The following is a 24,546-nucleotide window of genomic DNA, read 5'->3' as shown; positions in this document are numbered from 1 at the left end:
TAACCGAAACACTTTTCGATACTTGTCCATGCAAAATTCTTCGTTTCTCGGGAATGTCAGCGACAGTCGGAGAAAAGAAGCGCGGAGGATCGTTAACGCGGATGAGAATGGCGACGGTAAGGTTGGAAAAAGTAGTTTGTTCGAGGTAATAAAGTGCGAGCCCGGTGTTTTATAAGCGCGAGGGAGCGGTTCACGAGGCCGCGGACAAAGGGATCTTGTTATTGTTAATTTAGCATAATTTCCCTGGCGGAGGCCGTGGCGCGGCTTAAGCGCAACGACGGAAAAATTAGCACTTGTTATCTGAAATAGCCGCGCAGCGAACGACGTTGGCCTGTGCGAGTACAATAGGAACGGAGCGGGACAAAAGACGGCAAAATTTTCAGGCCCCAGTGATATTACACGGCGTGATTTAATTTCTGATTACAAGAGAAATCCTGCTTTCCCAACCCGATGTGTTATCATTCTGCTTAATTAAATCATTACGATAACTGGGTCGTTCAGCGCGTCGCTCGTAATTTAAGTAATTTATGTTAAATTATTACAACGGCCATAAATTATAATTACATCGATGTAAATTCTGTCGCCATATACTTTTCCGCGTATTTGTACGATCCAGATTGATCGATTATCGACAGCCTAGACGTATTAGAACGTACACGTATCTACTTTTAATTCTGTAGCTCGACCGAATTTCAATATTTAATCTGTCCCTTCCATAGGAATATCAGTATACCTTTGGGAGTAAGTAAATTACGTCGCATCGATGTCACGAAAGCTACTTTTCCATCTTCTTGCTTTAATATAGTCGTGTACTAATTCGAGACTCATCCTCGAGCTTTCATCCTTGTCTCGCAATAGCTGCACGAATAATCTTGCTAATAAATTCTTGACGTTTCGCAGGAGGAATGCGCCTCGATGCTGCAGGATCTCAGCGACAAGATCAACAACAAGCATCACGAGGTCCATACACACCCGCTACTGTCGATCTTCAAGATGGCCGAGGTCGAGGTCAAGTTGCCGTACAGCAACGAGGTCGGAGGTTTGTCGAGGTCGTCGAGCTTCCTGTTGGTCGCGATCCTCCTACTGCTCAGCCTGTTTCGATCGACGTCGACGTGCCTGGTCGCCTCGTGACACCAACGACCCACACCCATTTCCTATCGAGACTACTGAAATTTCTCGAACGCCTAGAAAAAGCTGCACGAACGTCTCCAAAAAGCCAGCGAGAATCGCGCGCGACAGCCTTCGTGGCTGTTGGATCATCAACGAACGTCGAAGTCGCAGTTTATCAAACGGGGCTCTAATCTTCGTGCCTCGTGGATCAAACGAGTAGAGAATTATGGATCGATGCCGCGATCGAGGATCGTGTTCCGTCATTCTCGTTCGCAATTTAGGTTTCATTTTGTTTCCTTTCTTTTCCACGGTTATTTTCCTCCCGGCCGACATTCCATTTAATTTTTCATTCGTTTATCTTGCAGAATTTCCTGGCTACTTGGTAACCTCTGCCTCTATCTCCTTTCCCCTCGACCGCCAATCGAAATGGTTTACTCCGAACAGCAATCCATCGGTTTCGTCGCAACGTCGTTTCTCGTAAGTAGGTTCGATGATCTCTCGCGAGACGCAAGCGGCGCGAAGCCATGATTTTTATTGCTACACGGAGTACAGCATCGCTCGACGCCAATGACACAGCCCACTCGCTACGTGGTCAATAATAAAAGGGATCCCATGTGCAGAGAATGGGCGTGGATCGAAACACATGGCCCCCTTACTCTCTCGCTGCTGGATCAGCGACGATATTGCAAGCCAGATCCCGAACCGATCTCGGTCATTAGAATCGCGCGCGACATTTTCCCCTGTGCTGCAAGCCGTAACTGCGCCCGAAAGAGTCGCCTCGATAAACGTGGCCCAGTTCGAAGTAGAAACGTATCGGAGATAGTTTTGCCCGATTTCTCTCTGACTCTCGACGCCGGCTCGCGGTTCCATCCTAGCTTTTTCCATTTTTTCCATTAGCATAACCCTGCGCGCCGCGTCGTAATGGCAAATTTTTCGAAGTCGTTCCGGTTAACGTCGCGTTTGAATACGAAGCAAATTTGTCGAATATCTTCTCTCGAGAAAGAACTCTTATTTCAATTCGGTTTTCCAGTCGAGTTGACGGTATAAAACGCGAGGTCCTCGATCGCGTGCAACGACGACGCGTGTATAAAGGAAGCATCGTAGAGTCTGTAAATGACGAGCGCTAATTTATCGTGTAATTAAAATAAGCTAGCAAAAAACGCGAACGCTCCTCCTGTATCGGACCATTAGGTGTTTATTAACGTTGTTCAGAGCTAAATCTAACGGGCGTTTTGAGGCATATCGCAAGAGGCTCGAGTGTGTAGATAATTTGTAGATTGTTAAATAGAATTGTAACAAAACGATGTAATAGAACCGAAGGAAAGGAAGGGAGAAACCAACGCGGACGTACGAACGTATGGCTCGAATTATTGTCGAATACGAACGACGGCTATCTCTCGCGCGAATCGATTTATTATCACCATGATATAATAATCGCTATCTATAATTTCACTTTTCTTTTTTTTTTTCAGTAACCTGTTTTAGGTTGAACGCAGATAGCGATGATCCGTAGCTCGTTTTATGAGACAGTCGAGAAAGGTCAAATCCGGCCTGTTTAATTATGTTTTAGGTCGTGACACGATAAAGCTGATGCGAGTTGAATTACGTAGCGTTGCGAGTTTGCGATAATTTGGCCGTTTTGCGAACGGTATCTGCATAAATGTGTGAGTACGTGCGCGAGAGACAGCCGCTTTAAAACGGTCGATTTGTCAGTGGAGAGAAGAGAAAGAAGCGGCAAACCGGGGAAACTTCTAAACAGCTTCCCGGACGCGTGACGTTTACAAACGACGCAGAAATACACGACCCGAAATTATTCAGCGGTAAAATTCCTCGTTCCGCTCGTCGACTCGATTATAATCTCGGCGCCGGCCAACTTTCGCTCGAATGGCGATTTTTGACGTTTCCGATTGTACTCGCGTGAAACATCGGCGAGGTTCCAATATTTATCGCAAGATTTCCTTTCGATCGATAGAGAGACGATAGACCGATTCGACCGGTAAACTGTCGCCTCTGAAAAATTTTCTCCTTCAACGTGATGTATTTAATTTTGGTTCGAAACGAGAGAAAGCAAAGGTTAATTCGAAGACGAAAATTATCACGGCCAGAAAAGAGGTCTTTAGTTCCCGCGTGGTAAACCAGAAACCGCGTCTCGAGCCGGGGAAAAAAGGGGGTTTAAACGAGACGAGCGTTCCTCGCGTCTGACGTATTCCGCGAATAGCTACGTGCTGCACGTTAGTCACGATCACGGATAAAACGCGGGAAGCGGAAGGGGATGCCGACGAGTGTTAGGAGCGAGGATGAAAAGAAACGGCGACCCGAGAATGCAAGAGATTCGTCAATTTAGCAGAATTAATTGTGCGTGCGTTCGCGCTCCAGACCGTGTAAAAAGCAGCATGAACGAGTTCGAAGGAGATTCCGGTTCGTGTTCGTTCGAGACAAAGCACGTCTCTTTGTTCTAACAAAATACCTGTGTAGTTTTAAACCGAACGGAATATTTTTCTTCTAGTTTGAAACTTCTGGTATTTTCTTTTCTTTTCTTTTTGCTTTTTAAATGCCAGTTAATACTAATACCAATACTATTAACAAAATTGATTTAGAAATATTTTTAACCCCGCTGTCCTCGTTGCTTCTTCTTCGTGTCCGTACCTTTTCCCAGATATCCTCTTTCTTCGAATTATTTCATTTCTAAAAGACGTGGTATACACGAAAGGTACGAATATTACATTGAATTGAAGTAAAATGAAATATTTAAAAGCTATGTATATTTTAATGATATCTATCGAAATGAAACATCCATTTCTAGGTCATATAGAACCGAGAAAGACAGCTGGGTTAAAATTAACGAACGTACGTCGATTTATTTCGAATGTTGTCTATCAACGTTCTTTCGCGTTTCTGCTGGACGTGTGAATTAAAGAAAAATTAAAAGAAAAGTCATGAAACAGTTGGCGAAACGCGTCGATGCAATTAGTAGATAGAATTTCGACGAAAACGGACGAACGTGAACCGGATCGAATGTACGTGACGTGGCTATCGGCAAAGCAATAATGTATAAAGTTTACGATCCACGGGCACGTCGCTCAAAAACGGGGGGTGGGTTGGGGTTGACGGGTTATATAGCCGAGGCGAAATGTATAAATGTCACGTTATACATAACACGCACGTAGGAGAAACCGTATTATAAATGTAACGCGTATATATGTTAATTCGCGTTGGAAATCTCAGCCCCGTCGGGCCAACGTACAGCTGATACGTTTTATCGCGACGGAACGAACAAACAAGAGAAAAGAACTGTCTCTCCTATGAGAACGTAGAACGATCGATTCCATAAAACAGATTCGAACAGTTTGGAAAAACTGGAAGAACAGAGAATCGAGCGTATACGTACGCGCCTGCGTGTGTGTGTGTGTGAGAGAGAGAGTGTGTGAGTGCGAGTGTGTATATGCATTCTCTTTCACGAAGCACGGAAGACTTTGTCGACGATGGATGCCTGCTTGTAAAGTACCTGTCGCGTCGATAACGAAAGATTCCAATGTTCTTAGATGTAATGAAACGGATGCACAAATTTATGTTGATTCTACCGTAGCACGAGAGTCCAAACTGCACCAAACACGCACACGTTTGCGATCGTCCCCGAGTTTCTATGCGATTTACGTTTGGTACAACTGTACATAAATTATGGTCTCGCGTATGTTCGGCAGAACAAGGAGTTCGTGTGGCCTAACTGTGTATCTTATTCGTTATTTGCTTTCGATATTTTACTTTTGTCGTTACGCACACTTCCGTGCTTCGTAGAAACGAACAAGGATAGAATCCTATCGCGATAATCGAAATGGTGTACGACGAAAATGAAAGGTGGTGAAAATAACGAGTTCGTGTGCCGAGTGTTTAAACGCAGAGGTAAAAGGGCCAGGAATAAGTTGTTTCTTCCAATAAGTTACACTCGTGGGTCTTCGTATGATTTTCTGATTCTACTGGGCATGGTTTACTGTCGAGACTCGACGTTCAAACATCCGTATATAAAGGTTACTCGTTCTGTAGACGCTTTGTACAAACGTTCACCCTTTATTCTTTTTTCTTTTCTTTCGTTTACTCAAAGAAAAATACGAAGACTCGAACGAAATCGATTACAAAAGCGACACCGTTGTTTTGAAGTTTCAAGAAACACTTCAAGAGCTTCGCGCAAAAAGAAGCGATGGCAATAATTTACAGGACGAACGCCAAGCCAAAAAGAAAACGCAACGCGAGATTGATCGAGCGTCGTTTCAAAAACTCGTACCGCGTCGCCTCGTAATACCGAGGTCGACGAAAAACAATCCGTGCAAAGACACGTTGATTCCAATCGAACATATCAAGGCCTCTTAGAAGTGGCTAGCCAATAAGCGGTTTTACTCTGGTTTCACGTAGCTTCAGTTTTTTCGATGCTTTTTTCGAACGTGGAGACACGGAAAACACTCAAAGTAGCCCGATCGCGCTCCGTTGCCATTGCTCCAGGGATTTCTCCGCGACAGAGAAGCGATCCGAGACATTTTTGCCGATGAAAGACGCTATTTTGTTGATCCTTTTCTCTTTTCGTCCGATCGAATGAAATTCGGCTCGAATCTTCGCCGACGAGTTTGCTACTTTACCGAGCGAGCTCCCTCGGACGCCTCCCTAGATACATCTAGGGGGAAAGCTCTGCGTGGAGGAAATACCTGAACATGGTAGCACTGCACCGGCATATCGACGCCAATCGCTACATATAAAAACTAATCGCGAGTGTATCACCGCGAGGCGAGGACGCTACAGATGTGGCAGGGGTCAGAAATCGATTTTCCACGTGGGTCATACCGCATGGTCCTCTCGTATTCGATTCCTTAGATAGTAAGTAAGATCACTGAAAGCGTTTCTGTTTTACCGACAGCGAGAAACGTATCGTCGCCCAGTATCTATCCTGCTTTAGTAACTAGTTTCGTGGAGAACTACCTCATTCTTGGTACCGTGACAAAGTTCGTGGTACCGACACCAGGCTACGTCAATTTTGTAGACACTTTTTTACCGTCCACCAGTTGTCGTACTGATGGAGGATACATTACGACCCTCTTAGCGTTTTGTTCGTTCGATTCTCTGAGCGCCGACGTATCATTCCTGATATTCTTACGTTCCTTGTAATCGGTATATCTTGATTGTTTCTCACTCAAAGATTGTTTGATGATCGTTTAATCTTCGCGTGAAGCAATGGTGTCAATTCACGTAAGCCTCCTATGGAAGACGGTAATTCCCCGGACCCTTCCGTCGGTAAATCAGAACGAAAGCTCAACCTCTCCGACTACACACTTAACACCTACTAAACGCGCGTAATTATACATATACCCGTGTGCGTAAATACATATACATAATATACATATATATAATATATATACATATATTTTATTACTTGAAACGCACTCTGACCCCGGCCACGCGTGTAATATAAAATGTATGGTTACGTAATGTAAACTTAAGTAGCGCACCATTCAAGATGCTTCATCCTTCCTAAACGACACACGTAAATCCTCGTACGATCGCCAAGTTTAAGGGGACCTCGCGTCTCGTAAGCAGACGAGACGTAGCCGAGCGTATACCTGCTTACACGAATCGGTGGAAAAAGACGTGACGCCCGCGTTTCATCACACGACACAGCAGATTGTCGTCTGATCTACCCCCTAAGGAAACTCACTTCTCCTTTCACGAATCAAAAGTCGTTGGAAAAAATTATAATATCGAAATCGAGGGTAGAAAATTCGTCGATGCGATCGATGCGATCGAACGATCCTCTCTATTCGAACGTTCGACGTATTATTCGATACGATATATGAAGAAAATTCCGTGGATCGCGAGATCAGCGAGTTACGTCAACGGTGAGGCGTGACGGCGCCACTTTTTCCGCCGCGTGAATATTTAACGAACTGGGATGCTTGCGAGACGCCTTTCAGGAGGTCACTTTAGAAAACGCAAAAGTGGGACGTCGCTTTCAGTAGATCTCTCTCGGTTCGCACGCGGAACAGGCAAACAGAAAAGTGGGAGGATAATAAAACCAAGGGGACGTATTCCGACTCCCCGTAGATACTCGAAACGTTCGCGAGGAACGTAACCGTGTTCACGAAACCGTCGAGTATGTCCATGTGTATGAGCGCGCGCGCGCGCGCGTGCCCGGAATCCCTGTGTATGGCCGCTTTTTGCTTCGATCCAGCAACACGCCGGGAGAAAAATTAATAGATTAATAAGAAAAACCCCTAAAGCGATTGATATTCCAATCTGGCTATGTCGTCTACTCGATGACGGTACCGAAAGAAAGGACACCTTCGTGTAGTTTGTTTTAATTCACCGAATCACCTCTGAAAGCGAACATCGAATCTTAAAGGGACAAAAAGAATATCAATCGTTCTGCGTCTCAACCGAGGGGTGTCCTCGAGTTAATTCGTGCTTGTATATAGCAAATGCAACAATGGACGATGGAGAATTGCCAGCAAATACGCACCGTAATTCTAGCTACTACGTACTCTAATGGACAACGATAATTGCGAATAATCGCGACAGAGACGAAACGGACAAATTCCTTTCGATCGATGCAACCCGTCATCGATATAACCGTAATGAAACTTCAAAATTCTGATTTCACGAGAAACACGGAAGAATCGAAGGAGGCAGGACACCCCTTAAATTTCAGAAACAACACCCTCTCTCAACTAACCCTCTAGTGCGATACCGCGATGTAACGTTGATTGTATATACCTATACATAAGTATACATACATATATACATATATATATACATATGAATATACATAATATACATATGCATATACACGAAGGTACACGTACCTAAATCACCTAAAAGATCGACGGAGATCCTCGAGCGGCCATCGTCGTCGAATCTCGCCAATATCGATGGTGTCTCGATAGCTTCCAGCGAGTTCGCGAACGACGACCGCTCGAGGAACGAGCGAACTACTTAGAAAAAGGTGAGCAAAGCCATCGATTAAAAAAAAAATAAAAAAATATGGAGAAAAGCGACGTGGCGACGACTAGGGGAACGAATATTAACGAAATTACGATACACCGGTGCGGGTGGCGATGGTGTACGATAGATGAAAAATAAAAGAGAGAATATTGAAGTGGAGGGTGCGTGAGCGTGCGTGTGGACGATGCGAACAAGAGCGCGAGTACTTGTTATAATATTATTATACGGACGACTAACGAGTTGCCGAGGCGTTGGTAAATAAATACGAACGGGTCCTCCAGGGCCTCTGAAATTATAAAAGCGCTGCTCGAGTTTCTCATTCTTCCCGAAAACCATTTCGCACGAGCGTCCTGTTTATATATTAACCGAAATAGTGGGTAACTTTTTACCTATTTTATTATTACCTTCGAGTTCTGGAAAATCGTCGAAGTGGACGCTTACACTGCACCACGAGACTATTCGATCACTTACCATTTTTACGATGGTCGAGCTTAACGCTACAGAAATTTCAAAATTCGTTGTGCGACGCGTAACGTATCGATAAAACGTTTCTTTAACTTTGTAAACATCGTAAAACTATAGAAATGTAACTATACCTTCGCGAGCCACTGTACGTTATAAACTTGATCTTCGCGAAAATTAACACTTCACCTACCAAAAGCCTATTAATTGGTTTTTGCCAGTACTAGCGACGTGTCCGCGAACGAATGAATCGGTCGGGTATGCGTATAGGAGTTTAACCGCGAGCGATAGGTAAAGTACCAAGAAAGACGAGAATCCGAACGTAGTCTAAGAAACCAAAGTAAATTCGAATCAAGTAAGAAATCAAAGTAAGTTCGATCCTATTGGAAGAGGAACGAAATTTATTTCTATCTGTCTGTATGCGATCTTCGTCGAATCAAGTAAACCGTGCAATCTATAGATCGAGCAACCGGTCGGTAGTTAATGAACGGGTCTTACTCGCGAAAGTTTGTCGCGGCCACTAATTAAATCGTCGAGCTGTTTGCAGAGCACACACACGGCGGTCTGTCCGCATTAGCCTCGATCGTGCCTTGGCAAAACACTCCAGCGAAAACAGTGACACGGTGAAATTAAACGTTCAGGCCAGGCTGTGATATCGATATCCACATCGGCCACGGATCGATCGTCCAATTTGGACGTGCGTCCACGCGTGCACGAACGTAGACCGCAAACGCATATAGGTCAAATGCAAACGCAAACGCGGATCGGTCCGTAGAACGCCTGAATGAAATCTGTAACCGTGCCACACCTAAGGATTCTTTCGTTAAAAATACCGCAGAAAAACACGATGAGTCGATCCAACGATTTTTTTCTTGTTTCTTTTTTCTTTTTTTCTTTTTTTTTTCAAGAGAAACTTCCGTTTTTCGTTCTTCGAATTCCTCGCGGTTCAAGGTTCGCCATTCGGACGTCGTAAAAGAAATTTATTCGCGTGCTGCGGCTCTCGATTCGTTCGAATTCATGGAAGTCAAAGAACAAGGATGTTTTTCGAAGACGATCGGTATTCGAGGCCCACTCGCACGAAAGATGGTTCCCGCGTGTGTTTTCCACGATGCTCTCGCCAGCCAATGCTACGACGACAGATCGTTCATTTATTTCGTTTGAAGCGTTGTGGAATTTATAAAACGCCCAGTACATGTATAACCCGGTAACATCCCTCTTACGATTGTATTTGACGCGACCTCACGACTAGGCCAGCTTAACCCCACTTACCCTTCGGCTGCTCGCCGAGCGGAGAGAGGATTTAAAGGTATATTTCAACCTGCGAATATCGGCTGCTGCCACCCTGTACTCGTTTAACCGCGCGAACTGTCAAAACACTCGCTCGTCGAATAATTGGATTCTAGCGGGTTAGAGCGCGTCTACCCGCGGTTTTCTTCCACCCTGTCGTCATCCTTACTTACCGGGTAATGCATTTTCTTTTTCTTTTTTTTTTTTTTTATACACTCAGCAACCACGAATACGCCACGTCTAATTGAAACATAAATTTGAGACGGTACTCGAAAACGATAACGAGTCGTCTGGTAACGTTTCTTGGAAGGAGAGTGCTGATTTTCAAGATCGATGGGTAAGAAGCGATCGGAGGGACGATTAATCAGGATGTTTGCGAGTGGAACGGCCGTGTAAATCGAGCGGTCCAGATTCTTCGCTCGAGGGAAAGTCCTCTCTATCAAAATAGATCGGTATTTTTCACGCTGGTTTCGCGCCAGCGTACATTATAATTACTCTGAAAGGGGCGCGGAAGCGCTCCGCGGCAAATAGAGCAGACGAAAGCGAAACAAAGCCGTGGTGAACAGGCGCGATCAGACAACGACGTCGAACTCGCCTCGATGGCGAGTTAAAAATACAGATTGGATTCGACGTTAGAATCGAGCGACTCGGATTTTGATTATCGACTATTTTTGGCGATCGATCGCGCCGCACGAGCCGAACAACTCAAACAGAGACAAAGAATTATCCTCGTTACGCGCGTTGTTCACGACCAATTACAGTCTGATCTATGTTCCTCTCCGCGATTCCCTTTCAACGACGTTACCTTTCACCGACAGTAAAAGCTGCTCCATCTCGATCTCGATCCTCGTCGAGGAACTCTTGCTTCCGGTCTTTGAACGCTCCTTCAACTTACCCTCGATAATTAACCCGGATCAATTTGATACAGAGAGCTGTAATTAATCGGGAATAATCGAAGAATCGACGGATCCTGTTTCTGGAGTCGATCGATCGGATCCGCTCGGAAAACCCTCTTCGTTCGTACTTGCGCCTCCGGTGAATCTCATTAGACCAGAAAGGTATCGATACTCGCATGTACACTCGATACAGTCGCGTGTGTGCCATAACTGGCCACGTACGGATATTTATATCCAATAACGTGCATGTATGCACACACGCGCGTTTCACTGGATGTGAGAATAAATGAACCAGTTATTACGGTGATGGGGACAGGATAAGGCCACGAGTAATTCGGCTTTCCATTTATTCGATTTATTCCATTGAAAAATAAAGCATCGCGATACATGGCAATTAAATTAATTAATAATAAACGAGATCAAATCTGCATCGTGTTACCTGTCATCGAATGTACGGAAGGACGGAACCGGTAGCTCGAGAATTATTTCTTTCTGGAGCATCTGGAAAGCCCATAGAATGCACGAGATGCTTCTATCCAAGACAATAGCTCGGGTTTAGGATTAACCAAGCATACATGCGCTGTATGGAATTTTCGAGCTAAGTTCGACGCGCGCCAGGTGATCCAGTCGCACGAAACGAAAGATGGAAACACGTCTTGCGCATCCTACGAAAACTGCTGGAAAGTTCGCGAAGCGTGGTGATACGGCGCAGATTTTATTAGCTCGCGCAGGGTCAAGAGACTCGGAGAGTTTGCTGGAGTCGATTCGCCGGGAGATTCGGCTGCGTCTTGCTGCAACCTCAAAGAAGGCGAGCCTGTGGCGAACTCAACGACTGTTACCATGTAGCACGGTTCGCCTGAAATAGAGCAGCCGATTATTCTCTTTGCCATTAGCAACACGGGAAACGTGGATGTTGAATAGCTTGTTAAACATCTGCCTTTAAATAGAATCTCTGTGTGCCTTTACAGCGCAGCTCGGACGTTCCATTTGCGGTGGACCGTCCGGCATAATGGTGAATACATTGATCAGCACGTTCCAGCATTTATGGTACCATCGATTTGTTTACCTAACATGGAGATTGCCTGCTGGGTTAAAATCTAACGCCAATCCCGTTACCACGAACTATCCTAAATTTCCAAAAAACGCTCGACACCGCGAGGATCGAACTGGTCGACTCGACGATTAAATTTCCTTAAGAGAGAAAAAAAAAACGAAAAACCTCCGAGTTCCCGTTGCTCCGATTGCTACCAGCCGCCACACCACGACGCTGTATTACGCTCGTTACGTAATTACTGGTCGCGAATAACGAAACGGGAAGTGGAGATCTGAAAAGTCCATCGGTGCATCTATCGGGTCTCGAAAAAAAGGGCGAATTCTACGCGGCTGGATCAGCCGCATCGTGGCTCTAGCGTATAATCGTATCTGGTGCTGGAACACGTTCGCACAGACTCTCGACGGAACGCACACGAGGCTGGCCCTGCACGAACGTGCGCGTCTACCAACACGTAGAGAGGCACATAGTGTCGAACAGGGTAGGTAGGTCCAGTAGAGCGTCCACGTCTACCACGATGAAAGAGAGTAGGGCTTAATCAGTTAGTCGATAGGCAAATTGGCTTAGAGGCAGCGACCGACAGGGTGGTTTACAGAACCAGCAAGCCCCGCCAGTGGCCAGTGGCCGAGTGGCGAATCAACCCTTCGCCGATAAGAGTCGCGCCGTGTCCCCGATCCTTGCTGGGGTTTCCTCGACGAATCGTGCACCGAAACTGCCACCGGTGAAATTGCACGGCTAGTGCAAGTGTGATATTTCTCGTCCCATTTGGCCTGTCGGTGTACCGACTGTTTCCTTCGAGCCTCTTCATCGTAGCCGCTTGTCGAACGGAGAAAGAGGAACCAACTATAACAAACACGAGTATACAGAAAGACAGAGAGAGAGAGAGAGAGAGACACACACACACACGAGGTTTGGAATCGGTCGATCGGTTTCGTCGATCCAAACCTCCGATGATTCTTCGCGGATTCAAGTGTTCGTCGCAGATCGACGCGCGTTTAGCTTATCGACTTTGATGGATATTCGAGGGAACTTCCGGCGGATGTGGCTGGTGGGTTGATAAACCGGCTGTGCTACCGTGATAAGGAATTCTGGAGTGGTCAGGAAGGGATTCGGAGTGCGCTAGCTGCTCGATTAAAGAGGATCGGCACGGTAGAATGTACAGCTGATCGGTGAGTTCGTGTCGTTCATCGATCGTTCGATCTTTTAACGTTTTCGAGGACACAGACCGGAACTACCAATTTTTTACTTGGGATCTCCATTTCGATTGCGCCGCGTGCCAACTTCTTCGGATGGTAACCACGGCATATTCAAATTACTCGTCGGTCGATGGCAAACGTATCGCAAAAGGAAATTTCCTCGCGATTCGACGCTTGTCGAACGGTGTTTCGTTCCTATCTCGTCGGATATTCGATTCGATAAACTCTCGTCCGTGATTTGGCGCTCGACCGTAATACAATTTTCTTGATTTTTCTTGATTTGTCGACGAGAGAGTTAGAAATAACGTCTTAACAGCGAAGCATCGCGAAAGGAGAACGACGAAGTTTAAACAACGTCGGGAAACGAGCCTGAAAGCTCGACCTAAATTCCCGTGTGCGGCACCGATAGAACCCCGTAGCGCGAGGGTTTCTTCGTCGAATCATGGGACTTGGTATCACTAAAAATTTCCCATTTCTGCTAGCCGTTCGTTCCGCTCCGTCGAATTTTTCCCCTCGAAATTACATTCTTCCGGCATTGATCGCCACTTTTACGACGACCTATTCTGTTCAAACCAACGCAGATGTTCCTGTTTCATTGACATCCTTTCGCACGTATATTTGTTTCAGGAATGACGAGACACTTTCTGGTGATCCTATGCTGCTACCTGTACACGCTCTTTGACATGGCGGCCCTACATTTTCCGTGAGTAGACGAACATACTTGGAAGCTATAGAAGCCGCGATCGGACCAGAACGCTCGAGATTAGCGTTGGATCGAAGGCGGACAGATTTCTCGTGCAATTGATCTTTCCACTCGTTCGATCGATGGAAATCTCTCGAACCTTCTGTTTTCCTGTTGTGCTTGTATCTCTCTTTCACGCACGCTCTCTTTCGATCGTTGAATAAACGCGATCTCGAGGACGATATCGTGGCCTACATGCAAAAAGAACGAACGTACCGTCGTGGAACGTAAGGAAATTCGCGATTCTCGTTAAGTTCGACTCGCGTCGACGATGATCCTCGCATTTTGTTCGAAAGAAATTTTAACGTAACGGTGGCAAAAGGAAAAAAAAAGAGAAAGAAAAGAAAGAAAAAAGAAGCGTGAAAGAAGAATTGCAAGATTCCTCGGTAAATTCGTTCTCGTTGCGAAACACAGCGACGATAGAAGGTGGCCCAGCATCACCCGCCACTGTGTCGAGTTTCAGCGAGGAAATATGCGAACCGGTACTTTCCACGGAGGTCGAAGGCTGGCATATTAAAGTCGATAGCCTATCGTCGAGTACGTTTCGACTTTCGGCGAGAAAACGCGGGTACCGGTTTTTTCCGAAGATCGCAAGGTAACGCATCAAATGATCGACATCATCAAACAATTTCTCTCCCCCTTTCTCTTTTTCTATGTCTCTGCACACCACGCTATCTTACATCTCATCGTTCCATACGCTTTTTCCCCTCTCCAATCGTTTAATCAATTTTACGAACGCGCGCTCCCTTCCAACGAACAGCTTTCGCGAACACTTTTTATCGCGAGTTCTGCTGCGATCTTCGCGAACATCTATCGGCGAATGTTTGCTCGACAAACAGAAAAGCCGTTGATCGGTAGACGTCGGTGAAACGGAAGAACCTCTCTGGTGATCCGGGCTCGGAGTTCCGCGATCGACGTCGCTCCGGAAGAAATTGCAAGGAAATTCCTGAAAGTCTTGCCGTAGATTATCGGCTTGGCAGGTTTCACGGCGCTATAAGGCGCCACGGCTCGTTCGACACCAGACCGCTCGAGTCGCGCGCCCGGATAAACGGACGTCGATCCGCGGACCGACATTTATCGCGGTTTATCAACTCGATAATCGCCACCGATACACCCGATGACAAATTCTCTCTCGATTATCCGAGACTCGTAAGTCCACGCGAGAATCTCTGGTCCACTTTACAGAGATGTTCGATCCCATCGTAACTCACGAATTTCAATAAGCGGAAGATTGAAGATTCGCATAAAAGCTTTAGCGCGAAATTGAAACGAGGAATTACGAATGTCGGCGACGATTCTTTCGTCTTTTCTACGAATTTTGGAAATTTGGAATTTAGACAAGAAATTACGATTGACGCGGAAGCGGGACAAAGAACGCAGCAGAGTCAAGACACCTTTAGGAAGTAAATTACGAACGAACGATGAGACAGGGTGATCAAGTAACCGTCGTAGCGCTGATTCGACATGATGAGTTACGCGATCGAAAGACAATTTATAGAATCTGCGAACCTATAAAACTCGACCCACTGCAAGTTAATTCCGCTGCTTGTAAAGGACGACGAGTCATAAATCAAAGATCGGGTCGTCGAAGTGCAAGAAGGCAGTATTCCTTGGCAATTCGGTTAAGATCGAACGACATGGTGGTCGAAACCGAGCCCGATGTAAATCACGAAAAAGGGGGCGGGTAAATTGCACGAACGAAAGTGGAAATTCTCGGGGAAACCGGATCCAGAGCTCCTAGACTAGCATATTAAAATGTCCGCATATAAGGAACACACGAACATATCTCGGCCGGACCTAAAGGTGTGCCAAGCACGAAGACCTATTATGGCTTCTGCGATATTGCTGTTTCATCGGAATCTCGGCAATATTTTAGAGTCCCGTTCGCGTACCGTTCGTGGACTTCCTTTGCCCTCGATCTGCTCGATCCATCGACGTTTCATCGATATTTTCGCGCTGGAAAAATATGACGAAATAATTCATCGAAATTACCGTCGAGTATCGTAAATCGAGAGCTAACGAGGCGTTCTCGGATTTCCAACCAATCTTCCTTCATCAAGAAGATTTCTATCGCGTTCCGTGAATTTATGCAGCAGCGTTATCGCTGAAGAGCTCGGAATTATAACGGTGTACCTAAGACACTTGCAATTTTTTTCTTCTTTTTCATTATCATCATAGAGAATCGTTATAGCGCTGCGACAGGATAGATTCGTAACTTGATTATCGATGAAACTGAAAGGGACGATGGCTTCGAGCGTCGAAACAGTCAAAATCTCTTTTCAACTTTCCATTCGTAAGTTAAGTGTATCGTTTCGAGATTACAAGTTGAAGGGCGACACTGGAGGGAAAGAAAGATATCTAGGAAGAGTGGGAGAGAGGATCTTGAGAGACACTGAAACTCGTGTTGCTACGTTTTCCTCTCAATTACCATATTCTATACATAAACAAACAGCTAATACGTGCTGTCCGGGACAATTCAGAAGAGAAGTTCGAACGCGAAAAAATACAGATAGCCTCGATTAGCATATTCTATAAATGTACAAGTAGATGGTAAGATTTGTTCATTCTCTTTTTTCTTTTTTTTCTTTTTCTTTTTTTTTTTTTTGCAAGACGATGAGTTTCAGTTTAAATTCTCCGTCGAGTTATTCCCCTGTGATCAAGTAGCGATATCGAAATCAATACGGAACTCCGTTAACGATCAAAGGCAAAAGATAAAGTAATAAGGTTAAACGAAAGATAAGATAATCTGATAGCTTGAGAGAGAAAGAGAAAAAAATGCAACGACAAGGTCAAGGACAAAGGAATCCAAGGGAGTAAAATTAAACACGGGAAATATTAAACGAAATGGAATAGCAGATAGAATCATTCGCGAGCCGCAAATTTGTGTGAAGAATACGATAAAAACAAAGAGAAGAAAAGACGAACGCGTGATCTCGCGACGAACGATAGAGTTCCACCGGTTTCCTTTGCCAGTCTCGTTTCTCCTCGCTTCTCTATTCTCTTCCAGGGAGTCGGACCTCGAGGAGTACGGTAGGAAGGAGGCCTCTTTGTCACTCAGGGACATCCTGCCGTTGAATCCGAAGCAGTACGACAAACACAGGGCGCCGAAGTTCCTGGGCCAGCCTACAATCGTCTACTTTCACGTGACGGTGCTCAGCCTCGACTCCATAAACGAGGAATCGATGGTAATTTCGCAGACGAGAGAGGCCGACGGTACTCACGTTTAATTAAGACCTAACCAACGTCGGGGAAGCCTGCTCGCGTACGGTATCACGCGCCTCGGACAGAAGCGAAAACCGTGCAAATGGGGTGACTCGGTGCGGGTTGAAGAGACAGCCTGGCTGCGACGTTCCGCACCTTTCGAAACGCCGCGGTTGCGCGCCCTTTTTCTCCTGCATCGTCGCTAAAACGTATGCAAATTGGGCCACGGAGCGTGTGGATGCTCGTGTTTTATTTAGCGTTTAAATTCTCACCAGCCGTCTTTTTCAGCCCTCTTTTTTCGAGGATCATTGAATAGAAACGAGCGAAATAAGAATAAGATCGTATTAAAATTATCGAATTAAGATCGATATAAAATGAAAAGTTCTCGGTCGAAAAATCGCTGAGAACGAATTATTTTAGAAATACGCAACTTTGATCGTGGTATCCGAAGGAATAAATATTGGATTCTGCTTTGCAGACATACGTTGCGGATATATTTTTGGCGCAAAGCTGGCGGGACTCTAGACTACGACTTCCGGAGAACATGTCGGAGGAGTACAGAATATTGGACGTAGACTGGCTGCACAATATCTGGAGGCCCGATTGCTTCTTCAAAAACGCGAAGAAGGTCACCTTCCACGAGATGTCCATACCGAATCACTATCTTTGGCTGTACCACGACAAGACGCTGCTTTACATGTCGAAGTAAGATGGAGCGAAATCATCGTCTGCCATTTATCTTCTATAAACCAATATCTCTTCTCTTTTCTACAGATTGACTCTCGTCCTCTCTTGCGCGATGAAGTTCGAGTCCTATCCTCACGACACTCAAATTTGCTCAATGATGATCGAAAGTCGTACGTACCGTTTACATTTCTCGAGGAAACATCCGATTAGATTAGTCCCCGTCAAAATATATCGCAATTTCCCATAATCCTGCGGAACGTAGCTCGCATCGATTAATGAAACTCCGACTCATTAATCTGGACTATACTATCAGACAAATAGAAGTGCGTTCGTCCCTCTAATACCTCCCCGCTCCATATTTGAACAAACCGTGGTTACCTTAGTTAAGAATTAATCCTCTCCAACCTGAGAATCTTCTTAATCTCTTGAGAACGTAATTCCTTTCTTGACGACGCGAGACACCCAATTTCGTCTTTGGAAGCGTTACTTTGCCTCTATATATTAACGTTATCCACGCGTTAACTCTCACAGTGTACTCCCTCGAGGGATTATAACACGTGACGGTAGAACAACCTTCTGCTCGTTGACACGGGAACTCCATGCGCTTCCTCAAAATCAAACGCATCGGATTCCGCTGCAAGTACCGTGTGCTTTCAGTGTCGCACACCACCCAGGACCTAGTGTTCATCTGGAACATGACGGACCCGCTGGTGGTGAATCCCGAGATCGAGCTTCCTCAGCTGGACATCTCGAACAACTACACAACCGACTGCACGATCGAGTACTCGACCGGCAATTTCACGTGCATCCAGATCGTGTTCAATCTGCGCCGTCGATTGGGCTATCACCTGTTCCACACTTACATACCGTCCGCGTTGATCGTCGTCATGTCATGGATCGCGTTCTGGATCAAACCCGAGGCGATTCCCGCCCGGGTCACTCTGGGAGTGACGTCACTGCTGACCCTCGGTAAGGTCGTCGCGCCTGCGACTGCTTCCCGCACGCGGATCGACCGATCCCATTACCGTCTTCGCCACCATTTTTCTTCACCCCCGTAGACCGATAAAACCGCACAAACCGCATTAACATCGACATGCCTCCTTCTCGTTCTTCGTATTTCGCGTCGCGTTCCTTCTATCCTGCTTTTTCATCCGCGTTTCCTAGTTACGGATACACGTGGAGATAACGAGCCGCGGCTTTAAATCCAACTTTGAAGCTTTTGAAGCTCGCGACGTTTCAAACGACACGGGATGTACGCGTTCGAGCTGAAACGACACGAGGCACATGGGCAGCGGGGAAAGGGACGTGGAACGCGTTTTTGAACGCGACGTCCGGGGTAACGAGATGTCTTTAGAATCGTGGGCTTCAAGTTGGCGATACGAACTGTGCGTTTTAGGTTCGCGTTTCTGAAGTAGTCCGCATCGTCTACGTTTGGCAGGTTGCGAACTGTACGAGTCGGTTGAAAGGAATGGAAGATGTGTTTTCAAAAGGGTTAAACGAACACGTTTAGAGAGAACGGTTGTAGTTTGCTTCGCTGGTTGCGCTCCTATTCGAATCTTACGATAACTTCGTCGTCGTACGTAACTGCATTCATACAGAATTACTTGATAGAGTAGATAGAAGGCAAGGGACGGTATAATTGCGAAACAAATGGCAAACTGCGATGTAATTTTATCAAGGACAGACAGAGAAACGTTTCGTGTGTGTAATTTACAGCGACTCAGAACACGCAGTCCCAGCAATCACTGCCACCGGTCTCCTACGTGAAGGCCATCGACGTGTGGATGTCCTCGTGCAGCGTGTTCGTGTTCCTGTCGCTCATGGAGTTTGCTGTGGTTAATAACTACATGGGACCGGTGGCCACCAAGGCCATGAAGGGCTACTCGGACGAGGATCTAAGAGAGGCCATCGACGAATTCAAAGTACGAATCTGTGTTTCACTGAGCGGCCAGCTTTCACTGGCGTAACTCTCTTCGTAGGCGAAATTCTGTTTATCTTTCCCCGACAAACTTTTCCATCGTTTGATTCAGAAACTAATTGTACGATGTAACAAAGACTTTGCCGGGCGTGCCACGACTTTTTTTAAGAAAGGTATTTTTTAAAAAAGTAGGACCATAAAGAAGCACAGCTCGCTCATGGAAAATGAAAGCTTCATTTCGAATCTAAAATCTCGAATGGAAATCCGACTGAAATCGAGGAAGTAATAAGGAAACGCGAGTCGCGATATTCGAAGCTAAGAAGCAGTAACGTTCGAAGTTTAAAACTTCCGGTGAAATACGAAAAATATCGACACTTTTTATTCAGAGCGTTATAAATTCGCGCTGCCAGTAATTACCACAGCCGAGCGAGGAAATGGGAAATCGCGACGGCACGGCCCGCGTGAGAAGCGGCGGAAAATTCGCGGAAAATCGGCGGAAATAAGAGTAGAAAGGCTGGCCCGTTTTCACAGACGAGCGTAATTCATGGAACAGTTGGGGCGGCGCGTTCTCGTTTCAACTAAATTTCTTTGCACCTCGAACTTACAATTAGTAAGGTTGAGCGTTTACAAACGGCGCGCGGCGTCGGTGACAATAAATAGTTGGGCGGATGCTAAAAATCGATGCGACCGCGGCCAAGCTCCGTCTGCCAGTGAAAACAATACGTTTAACGAGAAAACTGGAGAAACAGAATTACGGAAAATGAAAGAGGTGAAGCCAGAGGAAGCACGTTCCTTTCTGGTGCTTTTCTGGTCTTTGTTGGTCGGTCTTCGGGCTCAACCTTTTAATGCGTGCTACGAGAGAAAAACGAAAAGATAGAAAGGTAGCGAGCGAATACGGTTCAAAGAAACGCACGAACACCCGGTATACATCTGACACTTTGATAACACCTGACACACTTAGAATTTCAACTTCAGCGGCTCGAAAGTGGCGCGACTTTAATTAACGCGCTAGTTGCACACGAGTCTAGTAACTTGCTCGCAAAAACTTGTTTAATTGAAATAAAAGAAGACGAAGATGGGGAGGAAACAAAGATTAACGGAGACATTGTTAAGTTTGCGCGATATTCGTATCTCGCGAGGCATCGGAAAATTTCCACGGAATTAATCGAACGGGAAACGACAGAGGGAAAAAGAGGGACGAAACGATGGAGCGACAAAATAAGAAAATAAAATAACCGGACGAGCTCTCGGAATTTGGCAAACGTTCTCGCCACGTGCCTAATTATTAATTTGTTGATACCAGCCACGGGATCGTTTGAGATTAATATGTAAGCGGGTTTTAATTAACGACAGCAGCGTAGCGTGAATTTAGCATGGGCCGCCTTTAAATTCTTTACATCTCCGCTCGTGTATCCTCGAAAAGCGTGACCACGTCGACTGAAACGCAAACACGTAGTTTGCGCGGCCTGTAAAGCGAGTACGCGTCGATTTCTGTCTTTGAACGTTGCAGGAATGAAATCGCGTTTCCAGAGGCCAACAGGCGACTCGTCGTCCCTTCGTTTCGCACAAAGCAAACCGTATCTGTTTCACATTGTGTTCCGTTTCGCAAAATTAAACGTCAATTATAGTTTGCCGAGTGGCGACCAGAGGAAACACGGTTTTAGTACGAAATGCTGGAAAGAGGTTGAAGAGGACCGTTTAAAGGGAATGAATTTAAATTATTATCGCGTCGAGTTGCGGCGAGTTTATCGAAAAACTGTGACCTAATTATCTTGCCACTCGTTACTTCGCCGGAGCAATTTTTACGCCGTTAAAATGAAGAAGATGGCAAGTATAAATTTTAGAGAATAACGAAGAGTCCTCTTGGCTCGGGAATATATTTACCTTCCTTGGCTTCTCTTCCATCGAAAATAATTCTCGCGCAGTTCCTCGTCCGAGACAGGTTAAACCGTTAAAGAGTCGTTTAAATAGCGCTGCAAGAGGAAACGCGTAGCGGGAAGCATATAAAAGAGGAGAATCGCGTGAATATGGCGGCCGGTGCGATCGCGAAAAGATGCGTTTTCCATTTGCGAAGCACGGGAACAAACATTATCTCGAGGCGAAATTAGTTCGCCCCGGGTAAGCAAAGTAGGAAGTTTCGAAACTGGCTCGGCCAAGAACTTCGCTGAAACTTCGTCCCAACGAGATGGATCCCCGGGAGTCTTTCACTTCCGAGTTTTTCAATCGCCAGTATCACCGATAGACCTTCGAAATTCAGACCCACGAACGAATTATAAAACTCTGCTGCCTTTTTAAAACGGTTTCGCTCGACGGCGTATTCGAGATTTGAAACTTGAACTTGAAGCTCAGAATTTAGAATTTGCAGAGTTTAACCGTGCAACGATTACAAATTCCTCTAAATGGGAAAATAACGAGGGACCCGAGACTCGAGGGGAAGAAAGTTACGTTTTACGTCAAAAGCGGCGAAATTTCCCGTTTCTGTAAGGCCGCGTGCACGAGGGTCGAGAGAAAGATTGTCTCGCGTGCCTTGAATAAGACATGGACCCAAGGAACCCGAGTAACTCGAGATTAATATAAATTTCATTCGAGCCTGGCCGTTAGACACAGTCCGGTGATTCCGCAGAAATCCGCAGCGCGTGCTTTTACGGTTCGCTTAATAATTTATTACACGTGCGAATGAATCAGCCGCACGAGAATGTAAGAATCAACGTTACATTCTCATTTTCGGCTAAGGATCCCGATGACTGTATAACTGCTGATTTATTTCCAACTGTTTGCATTTTCCTCGAGCGAAAACGATCGCTCTTTATTTATATAACAAATTTTACACTCCGTTTATATTCTTGCATCGACTGATGTAAATGAACAACGCGAGGCTCCTCTTCGAAGAAACGTTAAATTCGATCTATTTCTGAATCGTTTCGATGATATTGCTTGTTTTTTGATGTTTAGTGACGATTTATTTTATCAGAGGCTCGAAAACACCGCGTGAAATATTTCAAGATCTCGCTCAACGCGCTTTTTTCCAACAGACACCCATGAGGAACGAATCGGAGAGAAGCAGAAGTCCCGTGAGACCTGCAACCGTGCAATACGACACCTGCTGCCAGGGTCGGGCAACAGCGATCTACATCGACAAGGTGTCCAGATTCTTCTTCCCGTTCTCATTCCTCATCCTGAACGTCGTCTACTGGAGCACCTTCCTGTAGGAGGCCTGCCCTTCTCTCGCAGGAGGACGAACACGGAAACGAAGATCGCTGGATCGTCGACGGTCTCCAACGATGTCTTTCGTTCGATCTTTGTTAATCATTTCGATTAAACCAAATGAAACTCCATAGACGAACGAAATAATGATATTATACGATTCGTTACTTGGATAAATCGTCAAGGAAACTTCGGTTTTCGCCGGGCAACCAGAAATTTAGCTTTGGTCGTTCGACGGAACGCATCGAACGATTAACAAGAATCGAACGAGCCGGACGGTTTTTCTACGACGAGATAGTCCGCTAGAAAGAATTTTCAGTGTCTTTTATATAATATAGAGAACACGCGCCGTCAACGGTTCATTAATCGTAAGAGCATCTTAACAATTAAGTCGCATTAAGGTTCCTCCAAAGAGCATATCGAATCGAACGATCACGTACTCACCCGTTTGGGCGATCCACGGGAGCGGCGTTCACCTTCGACGCGGATCGCATCTGTATCACGTTGAACAATCTCTTAAGACCCGTTCGCTCACCGCGATTGATCGTTCAATTTGGCCGGTCTCTTCGGTTACTTGCTCTTGTCTGCTCGAGTTTTGCTACGATAGATACACTCGATGATATTTCCCGCGAAACGTTCTCGCGCACAGCCTCGCGTTTCCTCGGTATCTCGTCGCACTTTAGAATAATGAAAGCCTTTAAAATAATAAAATAATTCTACGAACGTTGATTACCTGCACACAAAGTAGAGGAGCGATAAAAAATGTAAAAGTATTTCAAGATCGTCGAAAGAATTCTTTCATGCAGAAACGTTGTTTTCGTAAAGTGGAACGATTGAAAATTGATAAAAATACGATAGCTTTACAGAGCTTCGACATGCAATCGCTTTGAATATCACAAACGAAAAAGGCAGTGCTGTTCGCGTGAACGTTCGATCGTGATTACATCTTCGCAGAACAGTTTTACTCGTTGTGTGTGATCGCAGAATTTAAGGACAAATAAACGGACTATTAATACGTAGACACGAGCCCTGCTACCTGCGACGAATCGTTTGCCCCGTTGCGAAATAAATTGCGAAGGTAAAAGGATTGGGCGAAAGGAGCAATGAAAAAGACGTGGAGCTTTGCGAGTCAGCTTATTTATTCTTTCGACAGTCGATAGAGTCTTTTATTCGAGTATTTAAACAGATCCTGGCTTCCTGCCTCCTTGCGTCCCCTTCTTTTCAGTCTGCTGGATCGATGGAACTTGCTTGCTTCCGCCAAGTTCCAACCTCGAAGAACCGGAGAACTCGAGGTCGCCACCTAAGGTCTACAATCTTGGACAAACTTTAACTTACCATTCTTTCGGTATTAAAAGAATAATCTCTGAATCTATTTTTATCAAAAATAAAGACATCTTGAGTATAAAAATTAAACACAGAGGAGAAAGACAAAAGGATTGTCAAGTAAAATATCGGGTATCGATACCTGTTTCTCGAAATCGAGAAAGTATTTTCCACTATTTTCGTGGAACAACCCCGGTACTTGTCATCCTTGCACGATTTAACGATCGTGGCATCGTTTAAACCGCAACGGCCAGAGTTGCAGCAACGAAAATGGATTGTCTGGTACGCGAGGTGTGACGGTACAGGAAGTGGAAGCTCATAGAGAAACAGGGAACTTGGCCGAGCGACAAAGGACCTCGCCATTTCATTTTCCTCCTGCGCCGTTTGGATCGCAGCACTTTTAGTCGATGACGAGGATCTCCAGTAAACGACCAGCAGTAATTAATTGGAACGAATGCGCGGCCTGGCTCCGGTTGCTCGCGCAGAAT

At 45.6% G+C, this 24,546-nt stretch overlaps 3 protein-coding genes across 5 annotated transcripts in view; 2 read left to right on the top strand and 1 right to left on the bottom strand.

Annotated features, from left to right (window-relative positions):
* The window catches only part of LOC122565641, a 225,797-nt gene extending 217,406 nt beyond the window's left edge, over positions 1–8,391 (top strand). Inside the window, exons 17-18 of one of the 2 annotated variants that reach the window (XR_006316226.1) lie at positions 901–1,391; positions 1,476–8,391. Coding sequence is in view for 1 of the 2 variants with exons in the window: in XM_043721828.1 (XP_043577763.1) it covers positions 901–1,131 (231 nt within the window). In the remaining variant the exon portion in view is untranslated. Of the gene's footprint in view, positions 1–900 lie in introns of both variants that reach the window. The other variant, XM_043721828.1, reaches the window with a different exon arrangement.
* A 2,709-nt stretch (positions 8,392–11,100) lies between these two features.
* The window catches only part of LOC122569903 (potassium voltage-gated channel protein Shal), a 117,086-nt gene continuing 103,640 nt past the window's right edge, over positions 11,101–24,546 (bottom strand). The window contains exon 5 of the mRNA XM_043731598.1: positions 11,101–12,630. Within this exon, the coding sequence (XP_043587533.1) occupies positions 12,592–12,630 (39 nt within the window). The 3' untranslated portion in view covers positions 11,101–12,591. The remainder of the gene's footprint in view (positions 12,631–24,546) is intronic.
* Positions 12,592–23,801, top strand: LOC122569932 (glycine receptor subunit alpha-4). 2 transcript variants are annotated; one of them, XM_043731612.1, is made up of 9 exons: positions 12,592–12,956; positions 13,611–13,686; positions 14,189–14,320; positions 16,733–16,910; positions 17,405–17,631; positions 17,701–17,783; positions 18,271–18,582; positions 19,330–19,535; positions 22,564–23,801. In XM_043731612.1, the coding sequence occupies exons 2-9, from the start codon at positions 13,613–13,615 to the stop codon at positions 22,738–22,740; spliced, it is 1,389 nt and encodes a 462-aa protein (XP_043587547.1). In that variant the 5' UTR covers positions 12,592–12,956; positions 13,611–13,612; the 3' UTR covers positions 22,741–23,801. The 2 variants fall into 2 exon arrangements, with proteins under 2 accessions (XP_043587547.1, XP_043587557.1); XM_043731622.1 differs by lacking the exon at positions 14,189–14,320 and having other exon boundaries at positions 22,564–23,796.

This window comes from Bombus pyrosoma, linkage group LG1 (assembly GCF_014825855.1).
Source record: "Bombus pyrosoma isolate SC7728 linkage group LG1, ASM1482585v1, whole genome shotgun sequence".
Lineage (NCBI taxonomy): Eukaryota > Metazoa > Arthropoda > Insecta > Hymenoptera > Apidae > Bombus > Bombus pyrosoma.
This window is presented reverse-complemented; position numbering and strand designations above follow the sequence as displayed.

Bases quoted from the DNA above. Each gene is read 5' to 3' on its own strand.
- LOC122569932 (XM_043731612.1), top strand. From the start codon at position 13,613: ATGACGAGACACTTTCTGGTGATCCTATGCTGCTACCTGTACACGCTC. The intron at 14,321-16,732 runs GTAACGCATCAA...ATTCTCTTCCAG, and splicing joins TTTTTTCCGAAGATCGCAAG to GGAGTCGGACCTCGAGGAGT. The intron at 19,536-22,563 runs GTACGAATCTGT...TTTTTCCAACAG, and splicing joins AGGCCATCGACGAATTCAAA to ACACCCATGAGGAACGAATC.